The sequence below is a fragment of the Chamaea fasciata genome, unplaced genomic scaffold (genome assembly GCF_029207755.1).
Source record: "Chamaea fasciata isolate MVZ Bird 193981 ecotype frontalis unplaced genomic scaffold, bChaFas1.0.hap1 SCAF_3, whole genome shotgun sequence".
Lineage (NCBI taxonomy): Eukaryota > Metazoa > Chordata > Aves > Passeriformes > Sylviidae > Chamaea > Chamaea fasciata.
Window position 1 is genome coordinate 101,869,335 of NW_027094088.1, and position 23,680 is coordinate 101,893,014.

A 23,680-nucleotide genomic window follows, 5' to 3' on the forward strand; every position below is an offset into this window, starting at 1 on the left:
TCACACAATTTTACTTCAATTGCAAGCAGTAGAAAGTCCATAATCCTATAATGATCTTGGATAATATTATCAAACCAGAACTCCATGTTTAAGAAATGCTTGAGTGAAGATAACGTTTTATTTTCATTAGTCTGGAGCATTTATTGCTAAACACATTTGTTCACAGAATTACAGGCTATGTAAAAAAACCTCACAAAGCTGACTCAATTTCTAAAAAGCTAAATTTTAATAAAAGATATACAGGGTATTTATTAGAGGAGCTTCAGATAAAATTAATAAACACTAGAAATTTTTTACTTAAATAAAATACTGTAAAAAAAGGCAGTAGACAATCAAGTAGCAACACAGAAAAATGTAGTCACACCTGTGAGTAACAATATGAAATAAGAATGTGTAGCTTACTTGGGATATAAGTCAGTAAGAAGACATAAAACTCACCTCATAGCAAGTATCTGAATGTAAGCACCTATACACTTTCTGCTGCATGTCCAACATATCCTGGAGCAATTCCTTCCACTGTGTCTCACCAACAGAAGGTTGCCTAGAAAACATTTTTTAAAATTAAATATTCTCCTCCCCAAGAGTTTTAAAGAAAAGGAGTAGATTCCATGACTAAAAATATGAGTTTTCTCAAATGCTATTTCAATATTTAATTAGACTTTTAACCAGAAGTGATTCAAAGATAGAAGGCTTTTAAGTTTAATTAATATTAAAACAGTGTCTGTGGTATCAAATGGTTTGACAACAACGCAGTACCCAAAATGCTTTTTCTGTTTTCTCTGGGATAAGACAGGGATTTAAGCAGTTTCCCAAGATCCCCCAAAGTAGGCTTCGACAATTTTCCAAAATACATCAGGAAGTTGGAAGTACTATCTTCCTGCTCATCTGGGAACTGCAGGGCAAAAACCAAGACTGTAAGAGCAACTGAGGATCATTAAAGTGCTGTTCATTGCAGGCAATCTCAAAGGACTAATCAATGGCATGTAATCACAGGAGAATAAGGCTGCAACTTTATTTTGTTTCTTAAAATTGAGTGGTATTCAGATTCTTGACCCTCTGGATCTACAGATGTCTGCTTATCCACAAAGCTTTGACTTCTTGTGCTTTACCAAAACTTTTACTAGGAAAAACACAATGAATGTTTTTTGACATTACCTTGAGCTTTCCAGATTAAAAAAGGACCTTTTTAAATTACACATCTAGTTCCAACTAATAGTGATTTTTCTCATGTGGCATTAAGCTTTTACTCTGGCAAAACAAAGGGTCTCCAAAACAAGTGGAAAAATCAACATTTTTCCTACAGAGGCATTGTCTTGATCTTTCTGAAGAGAAGTTTCTAAAAGTCTTAAAAAGCTTTCAGACTACTAAAAATACAAATACCACTCTACCATCATGGATAAACTGCTGTGCATATTTGCTTTAAACAAGAAAGAAAAATCACCCACAGTTATGGCTGGTTTTCCCAGGATTCAACATTTTTATCTGCTTATACCAAGAGCTATTTAATAATTCATATACAGTTGAAAGATGAGTTAAATGAAAGATGAGGTAAACTAGAAAAATCGAAAAATTATACTGGGAACATAAGTGGTAGAATCAATACCTAAAATCAATAATTTACCCTATTATAAAGGTTCCAAGAAAACACACCAAAAAAACCCAAATAATTATTTTACAAATCCTACACTCTCAATAAAATTAAATAGATCTTAAAGGACCTCTTTTACAATCTGTTAACTTTCACAGTTCATCATCCTGCAGTATTTTGCAGCCAGTATGCATTTTAAGCTTGTTTACTTGAACAAGAACATACTAAAGCAGGTTTGCAGGCAGGCAGAGATTTTTGACTGTGGAGAATGCAGCCAAAACACTAATCACGTTAATCATCATTTCAACAAAAGTGTATATGTACACTGTCTGCAGGGTGAACACCACAGCTCCCTACTGCCACAAAGCAGGCAGGCAGGCTCTTCTACCTCACTGTCCTTGCTCTCTTCTCCCCCACTCCCCTTGGAATACTAACTTGCGACCTGTGTGCCTTGTCAGCCTAATCATCAGCTTCCGTGCCTCCTCGGCATTGTCCTTGGTGCATTTCACAAAGGAAACCGGCTTCTGCAGGCCATGCTTCTCCAGCAGCTCCGACACACTGAAAACAGAGGCAGCGCTCAGGAGTCCCGTACAACTGTAACACTACAGCAGGACTCCTAAAGCTCTCTCAAAACATGCACTGCAAATGCAAACAGTCCCCATAAAATCTCTTACTATAGAGTAGCCAGAGTAACATCACCAACATTTTTTTAAATATAGGTATATTAGTAATACTGTAGGAGTAAATACATACTACCAATATCTGATGACATACCTTCACAGTTTTAGTCTTTGATCACTCAATGCATTATAGAGTATCCAGATCAACACAAATTCTTCAGGTTAACCCTCTTCCCTCTCCCCAAAATAACCGACCAAAAATAAAAAACAAAACAAAAAATCCACAACCAAACAAATTAAAAAAAATAAAAACACAACCAAAAAAAACCCAACAAAAAAAAGTCCCCCCACAAAAACCCCCAAAGAAAACAGAAAAAAAGCCCTACAATCCCCGAGACTTTTATTCCAAGAAAAATATCTCTAGAGATTTATAATATTCAAATAGACAAAACCATTCCAAATTTCTATGTTTTGAATATAATAAACATATAGATAATCTTGTTGACAGCATTAAAATAAATAAAAATAAATATTCTTGCAGGTTTCTTATCATAAAAAATTCTTGGCTCTGCCTAGTAATTTCTGTAATACACTATTTATTTCAGCAAAATTAAATACCTAAGAATTCGTTCCAGTTCATCTACTTCATCATGAAGAGTGTTAGTTTTATCTGTTTCAGGCCTGCAATGATATCACACAATTAAATATATACATTCACTCATACTCCTTGTAATTTCCTCTTTTAATTCATATTACATAGATATGAAGTTAAGCAGTCTGACACACTCCTTGACTAAAATCAAATATATGTTTAGTTGGAAATACTAAAACTGTTGGGCTTCTTGCTGTAAAGACAGTTAAAATTTAGAGGGTCCCTCAGTTTCCCAAGAAGAGAGGTCTTCCTTCTTTCTTAGACTTTTCTCAGGCTCTCTCCCTCCTTCATGTAAAAGATACTGGAAGAATAGTTTGCACCTCACAGATCACAGGATATCTCCTCTTCAAGCTTTCTTGGGCATTACTTATCCCTCAATAGGTTTTCTATTTCCCCTCTCTCACAGGGACATATAGCTGCTTTTAAGTTAAGTGCAAGATGCCACTATTGTAACAAAACCAGTAAGACACCACTAACACTTGGTCTCAATTCATCAGACTATAAAAGTGTAAGAAACAATACAGAAACCTTGGTCTAGGCTGCTACTTTAACTCTTGTTTTGCTGCCTTAAGTGGTAGAGTATGTATACAGCAAAAGTACTTAGATACACACATTACAGTCAAGGCAGCTCAGAGGTGAACAGAATATTCCAGTAACTCTGACCGTCCTTTAATAACTTTACAACCCTTTTTAAAGCATTAATTCACAATTATATTAAATATTTCTAAAATATTTACAAATAACCAGCTGAAAATATTTACCCGTATCCTCTTTGTGGAAGGCATTCCAGAATGTCATAGCAGAGAGAGAGCTGGTCATCTCGCTCACAGCTGTAAATGCACTCCAATGCCATAATCATAAGCTGGTCCTGATCAGGAATAATTTTTTGCTGACACTAACAAGAAAAGAAAGTAGACTGGTTTCTATTTCTTGTTTCTGATTCAACAGTTAATTCTCTTTTCAATATAAAAAGATGTGTACTCCAAGTAAATAAAGTGTCTTCAGCTGCAAATAGAATGTCTCTTGCAAACAAGCTGGTAAAGTCACAACCTGAAACTTATCCTAGCTAGTTTTCTGCAGTGCAGAAACTTGAAAGAACAGCGGTATGCCATTATATCCTTTCTGATTTTGAGAAGTGGAGAGGGTGCAGGACAGAGGAAGGCCAACTGCTGCAAACATCTATCAGACTTATTTAATATGTACAACAATACCAACATACATAAAAGAGCCGTGGTTGTGCTTTGCTGGTTGATTTCTGTCCATACACTCAGAACATTCAATTGCATGCAAATACATGCCTGTGTGCTCTGGAATAATTATTTAAGCCATAGAAGCAGCATGAAACACTCACACAGAAGGCAACTTCAGCCCTTACTCACTGAACTCTCACCTCAATCCTAATGGCCCCCACTTTAATCTTTACATTTGCTGTGGAAGGCAGGAGTGGGGGAAGTAAAATTGAACTTTACTCCTAGTAAAATTCCTCAAGAGAAAAATAGTGACATCATTTAACTTTCATATCCACTTTTTATAAAGGAAAAATACCAGGAATTTACTTTAAACAGGTCACCAGGAAATTACTTCAAAGAAGAATCCATTCAATAATTTTTATTCTACTAGGCTAGAATCATTATTACATTAGTTTGACAGTCTCATCAAGGACAGTTTAGCTGCATTATAATTTATGGTAAAAAACTCTTTAATTAAAATGTTTTCTAAAACACAACAAATCCTGGGTCCAAGAAAATGGGAAAGATCAGAAGGATGATCTGACTTCGATGAACTAACTCTATTTCTGAATTAATCTCTTCAAGGACAAGAATTTCCAGTAGAACCAACAAAGCTCTTTACTTACAGCAGGTTTTGAATTCTGAAATATCTTCAGAGGCAGAGTCAAGTCTTCCTTTGCCAATGTTACTAAATATTCTTTAAAAAGGGCATTTGCAAGACCAGGGCACTGGTTTTCACAGCGGTGGAGAAAAGGGATCATCCACTGATAAACATTCTTCACGTATTTTTCATCTGAGGACTGGAAAGGACAAAGAGTTACAGAAAGGAAATACAAGAACAGGTTCCGCTTTATTGCCCAAAACAAGCAGGAAAAGCAAAAAACAAATAGAACTTTTTCTGATCAGTATAACTGAAACAGTTATCTTCACCTATCAAAAACAGATCACTACATCATGAAGCACTGAAACAACCTCTCGCTACCCAATGGCTTGGGGAAACTGAGCAGAACAGGAGTAAAGCCCATTAAGTGAGGAAAGTCTGTCTTCCTCCTGCAGTTTCAGAATGAGTGAAAGACCATGCAAGCATGTCAGAGTAGCATTACTTTCAGTAATGCAGCAAGAATGCAAGATAAAAAACAAGTGCTGAGTGGCTACATAAATCCAAAAACAAACAAAACAAATCCCAATTTTTCCTGTTTTCCTCTGGTGCTTTTGTGTTCTTCAACTGAATTTCAGATCCTTAGCTTGTTCCATCTCTAGCTATTTTTCAACTCTTGGAAGAGGTCTTTTTCTATTCTGAAATGTCATGCTCAAGCTCAATATAGAGATAAAAACACACATCTGGTGCAGAGGCAAATATTAATATTGCTTGACAACATTTAAAGACACCAAAAAACATCCAGGGAGCACATTCAATATTGTTGTATCTGCAGCATAACCACAAGCTATACTGAAAATCCTTTAAAAAGGCCAAGGAAAAAACAATTCACAGCTTTCTAAATAGGATTTATTAACCTTGAGTCCTGAGCCAGGGATAAAGCAGGTCTCTGAGAAAATTAAGCAAATTTAGCTTTTGTTAGAAAGAAGGAAAAGTAAGCAAGCCCTACCACAACAACAACAAAAAAAGGAACAGTAAAAATGTAGAATCTGTATTGAATTAAAGATGGAGGTTTATCAGAAAAATGGCAGTGTCTTTATATACACAGGATCCAGGGTAACTTGAGTTACTGGATTTGAAGGTACACTTATTGATTTATTCAAAGTACTTACATTCTTCATCAACAGTCTCAGCTTCTCAATGTCCTTCATCTCTAGAAGTTCCTTCAAAGTCAAAGTTCGATCACCATCAGACTCATAAACCACTGTCTCAAGAGTGATCAGATTGTCACAAAGCACCTGCAGACCAGGAATGCTCCTCTCCATGCCAAGACGAACAAGGGACAGAGCACAGTCAACCTGAAAAATAAATTTAAAAAACACTGCTGTACAACTGTTTGCCAAACACCAACTTCAATCTGTGTCCTGTCTGTGCATCTATTTTATTCCCCTGTTGCCTAGTAGGCAATTTGAAGTTCCTAGAAGTTTTTGTGGACTGTATATTTTGAAATGGATTGCCCTTCTCAGCTTTATAAAGACCACATTAAATGCTTAATTTTAGGGGATGATATTGTTCTATGCCTTTAATCAAGATGCATCTTATAGATGGATGCAAATTAGAATATTAGTCCTCCTGGAGATCACACACAGCTCATCTCAGTATATGGAATATGAAGCATTGCCTTAAACTAAGACAGTCAGGTAACTGATGTACAATATGACCTTTCTAGCTGACCATGATTTAATAATTTTAATTTTTGCATTTTATGTCACAAAAAAAAGTGAGTTTGTTTTTTTTTTTTCCCTAGTGACTGATACTACGTTTACATGAAAGGTTCTGTTTTGATTTCAAAGAACACAATACTGCCGTAAATATTCAGCAAGGCAGACGTAAGTCTTGAAGAGCAGGACACAACTGTATGTTATATAATTCAACTGATCCTTGGAAGTTGCTTTTATTTCCATACCTACTGATTGGTTGTTAAGATCACAGGCAACTATGATTAAAAAGAGCCCTGGTGGAATGCAAGCACGTAGAATAAAAGAATTCATTCATCAGAACTAACCTATAGTGATACTTCCAGTCACCCTCCTTTTCATGCAGCTAAATTGCCTTGAGAAGCAATAAAATACCAGAGCACACAAGTGATGAGCTCTGTGTTTATGTGCAATGCTTATCTTTATCTCATAGAGCTTCAAACACTTTTAACATATACAGAAAATCAAGGCGAAATAAGCTGCATGACAGACCCACAGACAAATAGTAGAACTGCCACGAAGAAATCATGACAATACCGTTTATTGCTGTGACAGTGACATGTGTGACTAACACACATCAATACACATAACACAGCAGCATGTCACAGGCAATAAAAATGTCTCCCAACATGCCGTGCACAACTTTCCCTCCCTTAGTTACAAACCCAAAATGCAATGGTAAACACATTTCATGGATTACAAAAGAGCTACTGTCTGCTATCGTAAACCAAATGAAACAGAATCTATTGGTTTCCTTATTAATTTCTACGGATTAATTATTTGGCTGAGTAAACTTTAGAGCAAGCCCAAGTACACTGCAAAAGAAAAAACAATACCTTTAAAAGCCATAATGAAGTTAAGACAGAGTGTACATTACTGAGAGAAAAGTGTCCTATTAATATGCATTAAGACTGTTACGGATTCTTTTGAAGGAGGCTGCTCAGCCATCATCATTTTCTCACTGCTATTCTCACCTGCATTGCATATTCTTCAATCTCCTGTGCTCTCCTCAAATACCAATCAGTGACGAGATCTACAGAAAGGTCAGTAGTCCTGTACTTCAGTAACTCAGGTTGTATTTCGTACAGAAACTGGCCTTCATCTTGCAAAGTTGGTTCAATAACCATCCTTTAAAAAAAAGTAAGGATATGTTTAAGTACGTATTTATTTACCTATATTTTTTTAACATCTGTTTTTTTCCTAAAACTTCTGAAAGAAAATCATATGATCAACCTACCACTGTGAATGTTAGTTTTCGTCAGCAAAGGAACTACTAAGAGATTTTGAACAGGAGATAAATCATGAAAGAAAGAATCCTCTCTACTGAACTAGTAAGAGATTTCAAACATGTGACAGATCATGAAAGAAAGAACGCTCTCGGACTGAAGATCTGGATTTGCACAACCCCTGCTTCCCATTTGCTCAGTCAGTCTCCCTAAGAAAGCTGAAAACACAAGTTAGTGTGTTTTCACACACAAATAATAAGTGACTCACAAATAATAAGTGAGTCTTACTGGGTCAATTCCCACATTTTAAGAATTAGTAAATAAATTCTTTGTATTTTTGCCTTTATATATACTTACCTGCATTCCTGTTTTTCACACCAGTCTTCTTCACGATGTTTCTGCTCATTCCAAGGAAGAATTTTCAATGTCCCCTTCTTGTAGCTGGTATGACAAAAAAGAGAAGCTTTACTTAACTTTATGTCTTTTTAATTTGTTATGGAACTCAATTAATGGAATACAAATTTCAGTGAATTCATAATAAGCATGTCAGTCAATTACAGTATCAATTATTTAAGATTCACTACTTCTTAGTGCAGCTTTACAAGTGTGGTTTTGCCTGTATGTTATCCATACAAACCCATATTCTACCTATAGCACTGAAGAGCATATAAAAATGATTAATTTTCCTACTGACCGTGCTTTAAACAAAGGAAAAAACTCATTACATGCTTTCAGAGTTTTTACTGTTTCACACTAAGTATTCTCACTTCACATGCTGCCACAAAAGCCTGAAATGAGTAAAAATCTTTGATACAACTTGAAAAAAAAATACAGTTGTTCAGATTTTAGCACAAATTCTCATACTGAAAGTACGTAAGCACTCCTCTGCTGATCTTCTCCAGTTTAATGTGAGTTTCTGACGACAAACTTCTACATTGAGAGTTTGAAGAAAAAAAAACTGTTTAAGATCCAGGTTAAGAACATCATGGATAATTACTAGAATGATTAGTTATGGCTCGGTGTAGAAGGCTAGTTGTTTAGCAGCATGAAACACTGAAAAACCATGTCAAGCTATGCAGAACATAATCAATGGGAAAAAGAAGAACTTTATAGGTTCTGGCACTTGTAGAAATAAGAAACAAACCATGTACAAAGTCGAGACATTAGAGCTGCAGCATACTGGAACAATAAGCTATTTTAAATTTAATTAATTTTCTCCTGACCCTGAAAATAAACAGCGACAGCAAAACTACATAGACAATCCCTATTTATAAACTAACAACTGACACAATCTTCTCATCCCTTGAAGAGCAGCACTGTAACTCAGTTGCTTAAAAGTAAACACAACAAATCAATTTCCCAATACAGTAAGAATTGAAACAATAAACTAAAAATCAGTAACTCCACCTCATTTAGCAACAGCCATTAAACACACTGAACAAAGCAAGGTATGCTCATAAACTGCCCTGCCCCATACACATCTCACCCAGAAAGTTGGTCACTCTTTTCTTTCCCTTCTCTGTGCATTAGCAAGAAATACCTTGTGTTTTAAGATACTCATTCCAACCCTCCAAATTATACATGTTGTAGTAATCCAGCAGTAAAATGGTAGAGACAAGTTTGCAGATTATAGAAGTCAAACAAATGAAGGGGGGTGAGGATGGAAAGCTGCTAATTCCTGTGTCAGAGCTATAGCAACACCCGCTTTCAATTCTAGTTCACCTGAACAGTTCCTTGGCTGTCTTTGTCATTATGCACCATGTAGCAACATCATTAAAAAACAATTCATAAAGAAAACTCCAAATTAACATTTGTGGTATAAACAGGAATAAAGCTACTTCCTTATTTTTGAAAGATTCATCATCAACCCATACATTTTGGGGACAAGGGGTGCTAGCATTGTTTAAATCTCAAATAACATAATTTGCCAATAATTTATGTTTAAAACTGACTTCATAAACTAAATTAATACAGTCATATTTCAGATGTCATACAAGAGAATGTTATTATGGAAGGCTCAGCTTGTAGTGAAAAACTCCTTTTATCAACTGAAATGTCAAATACCAGAAAAGCCAAAGTGAGACTAATACTGTCTCCCAAAATATAAAATCAAGACAGCACAAGCAGGAGTTGATATTTCAATTGATAATGCTCTCCTTTTTCTGTGTTCTATTTAACAGAAAAGAAAGAACAAAATTTTTCTAAGACAATTTCATCTCTAAGCAATTTTTTCCCATTTATTTCCCAGTAGGCTTAAGAAGGGGATGTTGTTAGTTAGTTATTTTGTTTGGGAAGCAGGAGGGTGTGAAGGAGGGGAAAAGACTGGAGGCAAAATTAAAGGAAAGTGTAATATTATAGACACAGCTGTAACAGCATGGAAATTACAGAGGAAAATGCAGTTGTTCCTCCCTGCATGGAATGAGGTCAGTGTGCCTGATTTCCCCCACACAATACATGCCAAGGGGGACGAAATAAAGGGTGGAGCAGACCAGACGGACCATAGCCAGGCTCTGCTGAAATCCTTGCGGAGGAGGGAGTTCAGCACTACTTTTTAGCTGTTAAATCACAGAGCAGCTAAAACCCAAAGAAGATAAAGGAAGATGTCTTGCTATTGAATCATCAACCACGGCAAAAAGACTCTCCTTGGACTGGCACACATTCCCATCCCATTATTTGATCAGACACCTATACCAACATTCCCTGCCTTCAAGGTACCTCCAACTCTCACTGAACAGGTATAAAAGTATATACTTTTATACTAATTTCTACACTTAAAAGTGAAGAAATAGTATAAAAATTAAGAATGGAGAGAAGTCAGGAAAGACTCAATCATAATTTCAGGGATCAGCTGATGGGCCAAACTTGTCTTCTCCCCATAGGGATGTCTATTGGGTAAGAACCATATTCCATGCACACTGAATGAGCAGAGCATCTCAAGCCAAGTTTTGTTAGAGTAGAGCTTGTTACATTATGTAATACATATTGCTTTGAATACATTTTTGCAGTCAGATAATATCATCAGCAATCCTTGAACCTTAACCCGTCACCATTTTATTAACATAGAGTCTTATTCCATAAACTGTAAGCCTGAGTCCTTCAAGGGGCCTGGTAGCCACTGGAAGTGGGGAACACATATGAATAAAGGTGTGGAGACCCAGGAGGGGTCACTGCTTGGCTCAGGACTGTCCTCTGACCTAGCATCACTCCATGAAGAGGCTCCATAATGGCACACTGACAGACTCTTCTGGCACAAGGGCCTCAGACTAACCAAGGGTTTGAGGAGACCCCTCCTGTTTTCATGTGACGGGGCTTGTTTGGTTTATTGGCTGGTTGGTTGGGTTTGGGGTTTTTGTGTTGATGTTCTTTTGGGAGGAAATAGGTGGGTTTTTTTTTTTTTTATATGAACCCACCCTCTTAATGGGGAAAAAAGGAGCTTTTATACAGCAAAGGACAGACAAGGGTTTGATTTCAGAAGCTGTTTCATATGTCTGCAAAACTGTAGCAGAACTACGACAGAATAACATTAAGAGAAGATTTTCAGGTAACAACTCCAATTTCACATTACAGATAGCTTTTTCCTCCAACGTTAGCTCACATATTAACGTCTTAACTATTATTCTGTCTCCAAAATTTGTAATACATTTTGTTAAAATTATTTGATGTAGTCAAGTCCTACAGGCCCATTTGAGATTATTTCTTTGTTAGTAAAACAATAGAATAACATTTGTTTTTTTATAAACTACAGAGGCAAGAAGATACTCAGCTGTTGGCCAGGACCAGCTAGCAGCAGAAGCTCTAAAAGCAGCCTGAAGGCCTGAGCAGTTTCAGAGGCTGAAGAATCAGAAAGCAAAGAATGTGCATTATATCCTGCCCTTCCCTTAGTCTCATTCCTTGCCACAGCTTCACAAAGAACAGCCCAAAGAGTACCAAGGAACCTGTAAAACAAGGTTGGACCCTCTCTGTCAGTTTCTCCCACTCACCTCTTAGCTGAGTGTCCATTCGTGGGAGGTATTTAAAACACATGGAGGTGTGGCACTTAAAGACATGGTTCAGAGGTGAACTTGGCAGTATTAAGTTTGAAGCTGGACTAGATCTTAAGGGTCTTTTCCAACATAAACTATTCCATTATTCTACTAAAGTGAACACAAACTGTGCCCCTACTCCTCTCTTTCAAAATCTGGCTTTTGCAAGAATCTCTGCTGCATTTACCTGAGAGTGGAGCAATAGGGAGGACACAAAGTAAGTAAATAATTACAGCAAGAACCCTTAAGAAAATTGCAGCACATGTCACTTATTGTCTTTACTCTGAAAGCAAAGTCTTGTTCCCAGTAGCTACCTGCACTTCCACGATTATCTTAATTAAGAGCTTCCCACCTGAATAAATCTTCCTATATAATCTCAGCAACCCAGAAGAAAATTTGGGGAAATTTTCTTTGGTTTGGCTGTTCCTCCAGTGGTTGCTTTAGTTGAGAGAAAGAAGTAATGTAAAATAGTAAGAAAGAAGTGCACACATTTAACAGCCATTTACACTTCAACATTCTCCTCTCTAGACTAACAAATTATTAAAAGAGAAAATTACTACAAAGAAACAAACACAGATGTTTAAAATGCAAATTTAAAACCACTCCTGCATGAATGAGATCTGAATGACAAGGAACCAAGACATCTCAAAACGCACACACACAATCCTAAAGCTACGATCCCTCCATATGATATTGGAAGGGAAAAAATAGATGGAAAAAAAAAAGTTAAAGAAAAATCTACTGACCCAAGCCTGTACTGCCAAATACCACACTGAAGACATTCATAATTTTGCTGTCATATCCAGCATATTTACCATAGATGTGGTGAAGTTACATTCAGGACATACAGTTCCTATTAAGAAGTCATTTCTTTACAGATTCAGTAGCACAAAAGGTTTACAATTAAAGTTGGCAAAACTTGCACATTTTTAACTGGCTTATATAAAAATACAAATTACATGTTTCTAACCTCCAATTATTCTTAACATCGTTACTTTACTGACTCTGATAAATCCTTATTAGAGACTAAAAAGTTTAATTGTTATACAAGCGTTACGCACCCCAGCCTAAAGTCAACAGTCACTGGCAAGCACTTTTTTTTGCAGCCATGCAATCATCCCACACTCCTAACTGTTTTCAGGAAATAATTTGCATTTCCCTCTTTCCATCTAAAAATCAATACTTTCTTCCCTATCCTGATAACACAAAAACCACTTGGGTTTGCCATGAAATTCCAACTGCTTCAAATATTTTTTTAATAGACTTTAAAATAAAATCTTTTCCAGATAGCAGAAGTCACGAATTACATACAGACTACATTAAAAATAATTTCCCTAACATCCCAGGTCTATTTTATCAACTGAAGCTGAAAGTTTATTGCTTAAAAAAAGTAATGGTTAAGAAAGACCTCTCTCAAGTCAAGTTCCCAGGCTTTGCCCTCTATGAAAGTTTCTTTCCTTCCCCCTTTCCCTGTAACTCCAAAATCCATCAAGCGATGAAGCAATGTGCACCTCTGCCTCTCTCCGCCTGTTTTCTCAAAAGAGTGCAATAAAAAAAAGGCGAAAAGTACAAAGACAAGCAATATGAATGACTAGAGGCAAGAAGTGTATGATCTCCCTTTTATAAATGCCAGAGCAGATTGAAGAATCCTAGAAGAAAGAAACAATATGCCAAGACTGATACCATGTTATTCATGTTATCATTTCACTTAAATAGGAAATGATATTTCACTGTTCTTACTTCCTACAATAGTGTAAATACTGATAACACTGGGCCTTGTTTAGAATGAACAGCAGCTCCTGTTTAACACAATACTTAACTAAGCTGTTAACTACCTCCTGCATAGCATAGAAGATAAACCACCATGTAACTTGGGTTAAAAAATAGAATGAATTCCCGGAATAAAGTCTCATGAAAGTTTACTACATCTAGAAAATACCTAGTTGAGGATATCTGAGTCATATATTATAGATGCATGTTATTTCTCACTTGAGAAACTTCAAGTAAATGTTGCAGTGTGCTTGCTTGCCTGTACCTATTTTTCTCTCCTGAAAACTACTGTTGGCCATTTGCCCTCTGGCCAAACCTACCAAGATCAATCTCATGTTTCAGCACAAGGTTCTGCAGCAGTGAAACCTACAGTTGTCCAGACACCTCAATTCCAGAAGTGCTAAAAGCATACTTCAGAAGTCTTTCATAAAAGTTTATTAACAGACCTCACTGTGAAACACTAGAGGAAAATATTTTTCATTTCATGGGAAAGAATTGTCACGCAGTGCAATCTTGACTGAAAAATGTCTACCTCTATCCTTTTTTCCTTCTCACAGCAGAAAAACTTAAATATTTTAAGTCAGGTGTATAGATAAGCCATGGAAAATACTTTTTAAAGTATTTTCTGCTCTGGTTCCATTTGCCTTTTAAAAAGTATTCCGGTTCACCACTGGAATAAGTTGAGAAAGGAGTTTTAGATTTTTAAATTCTCACTAAGAGTCAAGCAGCATTCAGAAACCATCTTCTCTAAATGCTTAAAGAAAACACCACCAAAAAAAGATACAGCTGTAAGATTTTTCAGCCTAGTAGAAATCAGCGTTTATGTAAAGTCACTCTTAACAGCAATTATGTAAAGTCACTCTTAACAGGCAAGTTTTTTAGTGAGGTCAGAACACATCCACAAAAAAACCCTAGCAGAACGCACACCACTCAGAGCTGACCCCTAACTCCATTCACCTTCTCAACAACACTAATAAAATATGTAACTCCTTCTTGCTCCCTACATGACTGTATCCAACTGTACTTACTATCTTTGCTCATTCTAAAGAGTTAATAAAAACTCTTTTATTTGGAATTAAATACAAGGACTGGAATAAACCAGTCTTGACACAAGCAAAAGATGAGACATCCCTGTACCTAAGCCCTTTATAAAGGCAAAGATTAGAACGCTGTATTTATCTCAACATTTGTCATAAGGTTTGTTCTTAACTGATACTTATGCTCTAGCACAGGCTATTTTTTTCCTCAGATTTCTATTGTCAGTAATTTCAGTGACTCATGCAGAAACAGAGAGCAACAAAACTCTGGAAAAGCAGCTGTTGAAATGGAAGCAAGTCAGCTGAGAAAGACGTCAGGTGCCAAAATACCATTGCAGTCGGAAAATTCAAAAACACACATACAGATGAGACAGAGATACAGACGTGAACACATACCTGAAAGAAGGCAGAACTCCCATTTTTCTACCATGCTTTTGTTTACAACACCTGTACAGCAAATCCAGCTGAATGGGGGCACATCAGAACGTCCACACATGCCCTGCACACCAGACAGATCTAGTAGGGCTGAAGTGGTGAACTCAGCATGCACAGGCAGCCTGTTGTATATGCAGTGTACATTGTGTTACTGGATCCAGAGCTCATTCTCCTTGCGCTACGCAACTCTGCAGGTTTGTTTTTGTAACTGAAATCCCACAGAGGTCAGAGACACAAGCAGGTTAACTCTGCATTCCCATGCACTTGGAATTCCAGACATGGCTGGCAGCGACAGATCACTGTAGTCCCTAAGGCAGTTTCCTTCCCAACTAAGGAAATGATCAGCTGTGCCATACTATAACTGTATGCAAATATTAGCATGGCTTTGAGGTATTTTTTATTTTTTCCTGAGCCACTGTTTCTCCCCCACCCTCTACCCTTCTCTCTTTTCTTTTCAACAGTAGAATAAATATGATTGCAATCCAGTACATTGACTGATTATGGAGGTATTCAACTCTATTTCTTCAAAAACAGCTGACTTTTCCTGTATTGCTCTTTTCACTCTATTGTTTACGTTGGCTTAGCAATTCTTTCCATTCTTTTCTTTGATAAAAGAAGTCCATGCTATTGTAGTTTCTGTACCTACCAACAGCATTTGGTGAAACCTGCGGATTTATTTTTCTCTCCAAGGACAGGCTTTCAAAAGAAGAAGGTCTAACTCACTTTTAAGGTCAGATTCCAATTCTCTCCATTACCAATACCAACTGCATGGGTTTGCTTTTTTTACCCCTTAAAGCATTTCATACAACAGGCCTGTCTCCAGGACTCTTCAAGTTGAAAATTCAGAATATTTTTTCTTTAAATCTTTTCCCTTGTAAACTCATCCACACTGAATGCAAAGTGCAATTTGCCCCAACACATTTATGAAACAGTATCTTTTTGGTGAAAGACATTGATGTTTTTAGAAGTATGTTTGGGGCATTTTGCTTTGTCTTTTTTAATCATGTCTCCTTGTCTGGAAAATATTGTTAAAAACACTCACTACATCCTCATTTGGAAGACTGTGTGTTACATACACAAAATAACTAAAATGTTCTCATTTAATTTAGAAACTCAATTGTCCAAAGTCTGTATCTTCTCAGAGAGCAATGGGGAAATGAGTGCCACTTTGTGTTGCTCTGTAAATCTTATGTCTCTGAAACAGTTTTGTTACATCATAATTATTCCATAGTTGAGGATGAAATATAAGAAATGCATCCCAGATATACAGTCTCAAACAGCTGTGACATGTATTGCATTATTCCTATTGCATGAAAACATTCTTTTCTTTCATTATATGAGCAGTAAACTAGTAAATGCAACTACAGAACTGCTTACACATATTTTTAGGTTTCCAATTGTTCAATATACCACAGGATACAGAAGCGGTGGGCAAAGAGAGAAGTGCTTCATTTTCCAGAAATATCCGTAAGATGTGACAAATTTATCAAAACTGAAGTACAGCTGCTGCCTAAACCATCACGCATTTCAGAAAAACTGATCTGCATAAACCACTGGAAAAGGTATCCCACTGCTTTTGGCTGCCACAGTTAACTAACCTTCAGAATCCCTGCTGTGCACACTGCAATGACAGGTCTTTTGAATCAGCTCTGCCACCAGAGGAGAAAGTTATAACTGATTTCATATAAACAAATCAAGCTATGTTTTAATGATGTGGTTAACCTCTAATAAAATTTGGGGAGAGGGAAACTTTCTTCCCTCCTAAACAACCTAGAATGAATAATCTAAACATCAGAAAAGTCAGCTAACACTACACAAGCACAGTTCAGAAACTCACTGGGGTTTTTTTTCTTCGTGCATACAATCAAAATTGTGAGGTAATAGCCTTTTTTGATTTTGTGAAAGCTATTTTAAAGACAAAGCTGAACTTCAAGTAAGATCAAAGCTGTCTGCCACCAAATCATGAAAATACTACTTCAGAAGTGTACATTTATAAAGCATAATGAATGTTCCCGGGAGAAATTTTATTCGAAACCCTGTAAAAGTACAACAAACAGATGAGACAATGGCAGCAGTACACTTCATTAGAAGATTGGACAAGGCAAGCCAAACTCCTGCAAGTTCAGGACTACGCAGGCAGAAGACACATATGGTAGATGACATCAGGACGAGTCCAGCATTAAGCAGACAGAAATACAAAGGGCATCCTGTCGATGTTCTGTGGACAAAGAGCACAGCCACAGTTCTGTTCACATGCTACAGGAAGCTATGTGATGGCTGCTATTGGCCCGTCTGCAACCTCTTCCATGCTGAACACACTCAGCTCTCTCTCAGCTGAATGACAGCCCAGCTCCAGCACAGCACCTTCTCTGAAACTTCCCTCCCTCCTCCCCAGTAGTTCCTGTTCTCTACCACTCCCTCATGGCTTCAAGTTCTCATTCTCTTCTTCAAAAACTCCTCACACCCAACATCTATGGTACTTTTGCCAGCTCACTGTCTTCAGGAGCCTCTGGCTAATAATGAGCTATTCCTGTTGTCCCAGATTCGCACACCAGCCGTTTGCAGAAGACTCTCTCTTCCTCCAAACCACAGCTTTATTTTTTACATAGACAAGAACTATCCCTGCTCCTACCAGAAAGCAACCCAGACAAGAACATGAGTGTCATCACGACAAGTTAATGCTTTTCTCAAAAATTATTTTTTTGACTTCATAGTAGAAGGTAAGATCTGCTATTTTTTTCTATCAAAAACATCCTTAAAATAGTATTAACTACATTTCTCCCTCTGAACTGTTTTTCTGTTAGCACAAAGAAAAAAGGCATGCATATAAAACACGTGCCCTAATTATTTTTACTGTAGCACTACACAAATGAATTCAAGCAAATTCAAAAAAGAACTGACCATGTGATTAATTCTTTTAATGTGAACACCACTGAATTACACTAAAAACAGAGGCAGAGTTCAGCTTCACAAGAAAAAAAATATGAAAAAGAGGGGACTATATATTACACAGTTCTGCAGACCTTCCGTTATCAAACCTATTTACATGCACATACAAGGAACGGAAGAGATGAAGCTCTAAGAGCTTTATTGAAGCTGCAGTGCCACAGGCAGTAACTAAAAACCTAGTTCAGAAGAAGGCATCATTATGGAAAGGCAAAGTTAACTGCTTATGAACTCTTAGTAGTACATACTCATTCACAGATGAAAGTCAACAACACAGAAATTTTCATGTTTTAAAACCTTCACTAAGTTTTTAGGAGATACTTCCACATTCCCATCCCAGTTCATCAGGCAAATGGAGTTTACCCACAACTCTCCAGTAAAAATTCACTTTATGTCACAACTGAACACCAGTATTTGAGAAAGTTAAAAAGCAAAACCACAGCAACATATAAAAAGTTGCTGTCTTAGGGGGAAGATTTTTACTATAGCATAATGTGCAATGTAGCAGACTTATGGCTGCTGACGAACCATACATTTGAAGTTCCAGACTTCTGCGAGTTGACAATGTGAGCAGTAATGTTACAATACAACAGTTAAGACTAGTACAAAGGATAAGAAACCTTAGAAAATGGAAAAATACTCTGGGTATGTATTTATAATGTTGGTAAAAACACTATTTTCCTAGATCACAATTAAAAACCTCAGGACAACAGTCTTAACTATAGATTAAGAACACTAGCTATAGCTATTAAAACAGAGTTTATAAAGAGCTGTCATCTCCTTTGAATACCTAAACTCCTACCACCTTAATTTGAGTTGTACTAACAGATGCAGTCTGTGCATCTGATGGGTCTTTGAGAAGGAGCATGAATCCCAATAAGAGATAGCAGAGACACAGGAGCCATCGTTATAAAAGCAGCTGAGAAATAATATGAAAAGAAGTAGGAAAACATTACAATCCCAGTTCTGCAAAAACACATTACTTAGTAATGTCCACCTATCACAATACCAATCTGACACCAATACCATTTTCAGCCACCGATGCGTCTTAGTATTTCAGATTCTTTCTCAAACAGGGAGGTGTTTAGCTTACTTAAATCACAGACTGCTGCAAGAGTCTCATGAATACATAAATTCCCTGCTTAGACAGAGAATTCCTGAACTGTTCTGAGTAACCCCAAAAGATGCTAAGCTATAAAATATGTGCCAAAAATGAGAAACAAAAGGATATCTACCATTTGAGACTTTTTACAAGCAGATACAGGAAAAAAAAATGTATTTCCAAATAAGCTGTTCGAGAAGGGAAAAAAAAAAATATACTTTTTTCTCCATTTGTTATGTCAGTTCTTCCGTGACTGACAAGACATCAAATTTTTGTGACACTGCCCTTTAAATGCCATCCTAATGTAAATGACATGTGCAAGTACAAGAAAAACACCTGCTTTATGCCTACAGAATGCACTAACCAAAGGAGTTTCCTTTCACTAGGTACTTAGAATTTACTATCACCAGCAGAACTGGAGGATGCAGTTGAACAGTTATAACACAACCTTCACAAAACATTTTGTGTAGGTTAGGAAATTCTTCATATACAGCACTTGTACGTGCATTTATGTTGGAGGGGGTGCACAGCAAGCAGCTGTTTCAGTGCTCTTATCCTGGCACTAGATGGAGGTGCCTATTTACACACCTCACCCCTTCCACGCACAAGCAAGGCAGCACCTGCTATACAATCTCATGTTTTTCCTCTTCCAAATTCCCCTAGAGATGGAAGAACTAAGTGAGCATAGAGAAAGGTAGTGAATGCCCATAGGGATGAGTGTCACCTCACAGAGCTCCAGCTGGGAATCAAGTCCCTTACTGTTCACAGTGTGCAATGTACACAGACACAATACAGTAAATTCAAAACAGTACATCATCCTACACACACAGACATATATGAAGACACACAAGACACCTCCACTTTCGTTTCTGATCAGCAGAGGGTCTGAGCTGCAGGAAACTGAGCAAAGAAGGCATCAACAAGGCATGAACAAGGTGTTCTTTAAGCAAGGCCACTGGATCAGGCTGTACTCTTAAAGGGGCAATGCCATCAGCTGATCTGTGTCAGTGGTCTCATCACAAGCACCTCAGCAACCAAATACCCTACTGAAATCTGTTAGTACAGACATTGCAACCAAGAATTTTTAGGGAAAACAAGGAGCTAAAAGAAATCATGAGAAAGCGGCCTTTTCTGCAACTGAAAAAAAAAAAAAACCAAAACCAACAAAAAAACCCAAAAACCCCAAACAAAAAAAAACACCCTTCTGAATGGTACATCCTCTTCCCCTCTTCCCCAACTGCAACAGTGTGAAATTTCAAAAGGAAAACCAGACAGAGCTTTCCTGATTCAGAATCTATTTGCCTGATGTCGAAGTTGATCAACACAGATTGATTCACTCCCACTGCTTGTCCTGAGACCCCAGTAATTACAAGCTACATAAGCTAAAAACACCATGTGGTAATGCTGCAACATTTTTTCTACCACTTAAAACACTGGGATTTATACTTTTGTAATGTTTTTCTTTTGTTCAGAAGTGTATTAATTACAGTCACTACTTACAACTTTTTTAAGTTCTGTGGGAATGAATAAATGTTACTATAATCTTGCTCAATCAGTTAATTTTCAGCAAATTATGTCTACTTACTGTCTTCTAATATGAAGAAAACTAGACAGCACACTTACTCAAATGACATTTCATAACAGTGACAACATATCTACAGAATGTCAGTAATTTTATCCATACTAATAAACTCCTTAAAAAACAAATGCCAGAGCTAAAAAGACAATAAACTCACAAAAAATTACTAAGAACTTCAGTTCTCTTTGATTCATATGAAACAAGAATTGCCAGAAGCCTTCTTAAAATAGTAAGAAAATTTTACTTTATACAACTTAAATCTATTTCATTAGCACGTATTTAATTTAATTACATTAATAAAATATTGGTTTAGGAAGCATATTTAACAATATTATGTGAGCAATCAGTTTTGTAACAGAGAAACAGTTTTAGAGAAAGGTTATATCAAATATACAGTAAATTTCTGTGTTTCTATAAGTATATGGGATTTGTGTATATAGGGGTTGATCTCATCCTCATTTTGTAGTTGTCCGAAGACAAAAACTTCAAAAGACACACAGTACTGTCTGTTCTGCAGTCTGGGAGATAAAAAGCATGAACCTGCACATACCTGATCCTAGCACTGGAAAGTTCTGTCTACTATGAGAATAAAGATTCAAAATATATACTTTCATTTTTCAATAGCAGACAAAACTAAGTTCTTAGCCCATAACTTCACATTTTTACTACTAGATCACTAGTGAAATGCTTTATTTTAGCTGTCATCTTGGCTCTTGGCACATAAGTCAGTTTTGTAAACAAACCAAACAACAAAATAAAAACCAAAACCAAGAACAAATAACCCTTCAGAAAAACAAAGAGCCTATTCATGACCAACAATAGATCATAACCACTTTAAAGATGAACATTCTTCCCTATGTCTCACATTCTAAACCTTAACAAAAGGGAAAGATTGGAATACTTTTACCAATTTTATAAATGTTGCAATAATTTCTCTTCATGGTCCTTTTACCTCATAGAAAAGGATGAAACAAGTGTTTTCACACCTTAACTACATCACTAAATGTGTTCTCAATACTACCAACAAATAAAAAGGAAAGCATTAACTATCATGAAATAAAGACTGTTCTTTCTCTTCCGAGACAACAAAACCGGTAAATATTTTAAGTTAGGAAAAGTTTCAGGAGAATAACTTGATGAATTGAAAAACCCTATTCTAGAAGGAGAACTGCCCAAATGGGACTGGTAAAACCTTGAAGTGAAAAGCTTAACTATAATAATGGAAGACTACAAAAAAAAAATTCTATTAGCTCCTCCAAAACTTTCCCTCTGAAGTAAGGCTTCAAAGTCCTATTGTAAAATCCCAAATAATGAAATCTGTCCATGCCTTTACAAGCATGGAACAATATGCTTAAAATCTAATTTCATAATTGAAGTGTCTAAAAGAAACACTCTAAAAGCAAAAAACTCTTCTAATTAATATACAGAAAATAAATACGATGTTCAAGGAAGACCCTAATACAAATTTAGATGAAATTTACAGTAAAACCACCTTTCATGCTGAAATGAAACAGTAGGAAAGTCTGTATTTACAGCTTTTTAGAATTCTACTTGAGCAAGTTGATCAAGAATCAGCAGCAAGAAGATTGATGATTCTGAAGTTACTGACTGCTTAAGTGTTAAATTACTTCACAAAACAAATCCGTAAAAATGTATTTGCTTCCAGGGACCTAAACACTTATATTATTCATTTCCTAACACTGGCTGTTATCACAAACAAATTAAAGATTTGTTTAGATTCACTACACATGTGAAAATCTGGGCAGTTGCAGGTCAGAAAAGTCCATGTTCCCTCTTATATTTGTAATGGAGCCAAGAAGCTCTGAAATCCCTGCTGTTCTATCAAAGACCAAAAAGATTCCACAAAAGGTCCAAAGTAAAGTAGAAAATGATGACTGGTCAAGTCAAGACCACACAGGCAAACGTGCTCTCCATTCTTGATAATAACCAATAGCAGCAGATAGCCATACATGTAAACTAATTTATGTATTAATCTAGAAATCACCTCTCTTTGAGTTAGTATCTATTGATGCATCCTTACCAAGCTTCAGGTAACAGCAAAGCATACTCATGTGGCGAAGTAGTCTCTGGAAAATTGGAGAGAATTGCCTGTCTGTGTGGAAGTAAAGCTGATCCATGGAAAGTGAACAAAATTTCCAGGGCTCTGACATTGCTTTCCTAAAGAACAGAACAATACATTTCAGAGCTTCAGGCTGATTTAGACTAAAAATTAGCAAGAAAGCTTAGGTCATACAATAAAACAAAAAGTTAATTTTAAAATTTTCTTTAGCAACAAAGAAAAAAAGGTCAAGGTCATAGCATTTATTTATTTAAAATCAAACAAAGACACCATCTTAAATTTCAATTGAGATTTAAACAAGTTCAAAGGGAAGAGGAAAAAGCACTGAAGTGCAAAGAGCAATACCAAAACATTGTATTCAATCAACATAAATGTTAATACCCGAGCATAAGTTCTTGCTGAAAGTACAATATTCTGATTTCTGAACTTCTTAAAGAATTCTCCATCATAATGTTGCTCAGCTGCATGAGGCCCTCCAAGGATTTCCTTTAAAAAAATAAAAAGCGACACTGCTTTTTATGCAAGATTTACGAAAGCATGAAAAAGTGTACAAAAGTGTACACATCTTTTTATCCTAGGATGAGTAAGTATGAGATATATGCTGAAACATATGTTGGGTTTTTTTTGTTTCAGTATGAGAAAAACAGATGCATTTTTGGTTGATAAGCTAAGACAATTTTCTGCCTTATTTTAATTAAAGTTTAGACATCATTAGTTACAGGACTGTGGTAAAAGCCATAATGGGAGCGTGCGCATTGCCAACGGCAAATTTAAAATTTAAAAACTTAGTAAAATACAGTTTAGCATTCTAAAAACTTTCACATTGGTAAGCTCATGGAAGAAAAAGATCTGTCAGAGAACCTGCACAGAACTTGCCAATATGACTGACAGGGAAATCACAGTAATCCTGCCTGAACTCTGTATCTCATGCTGTTGCATAATTCCATTCCTTGCAGACACAGATGTTCAAAGCAGGCTTTTGCCCAACTGCACCTCTCAGGACTGGAAGCCACCCTTTTCAAACAGTGAACAGGAGAAA

At 36.5% G+C, this 23,680-nt stretch overlaps 1 protein-coding gene across 1 annotated transcript in view; it reads right to left on the reverse strand.

The window, feature by feature from the left end:
• Positions 1-23,680, reverse strand: part of NBAS (NBAS subunit of NRZ tethering complex) — a 161,484-nt gene that overhangs the window by 108,969 nt on the left and 28,835 nt on the right. Inside the window, exons 20-29 of the mRNA XM_066179945.1 lie at positions 23,023-23,127; positions 22,603-22,739; positions 8,028-8,111; positions 7,419-7,572; positions 5,860-6,045; positions 4,716-4,889; positions 3,622-3,755; positions 2,827-2,889; positions 2,024-2,146; positions 439-541 (exon numbers count right to left, since the gene is read on the reverse strand). Coding sequence (XP_066036042.1) covers positions 439-541; positions 2,024-2,146; positions 2,827-2,889; positions 3,622-3,755; positions 4,716-4,889; positions 5,860-6,045; positions 7,419-7,572; positions 8,028-8,111; positions 22,603-22,739; positions 23,023-23,127 — 1,263 coding nt within the window. The remainder of the gene's footprint in view (positions 1-438; positions 542-2,023; positions 2,147-2,826; positions 2,890-3,621; positions 3,756-4,715; positions 4,890-5,859; positions 6,046-7,418; positions 7,573-8,027; positions 8,112-22,602; positions 22,740-23,022; positions 23,128-23,680) is intronic.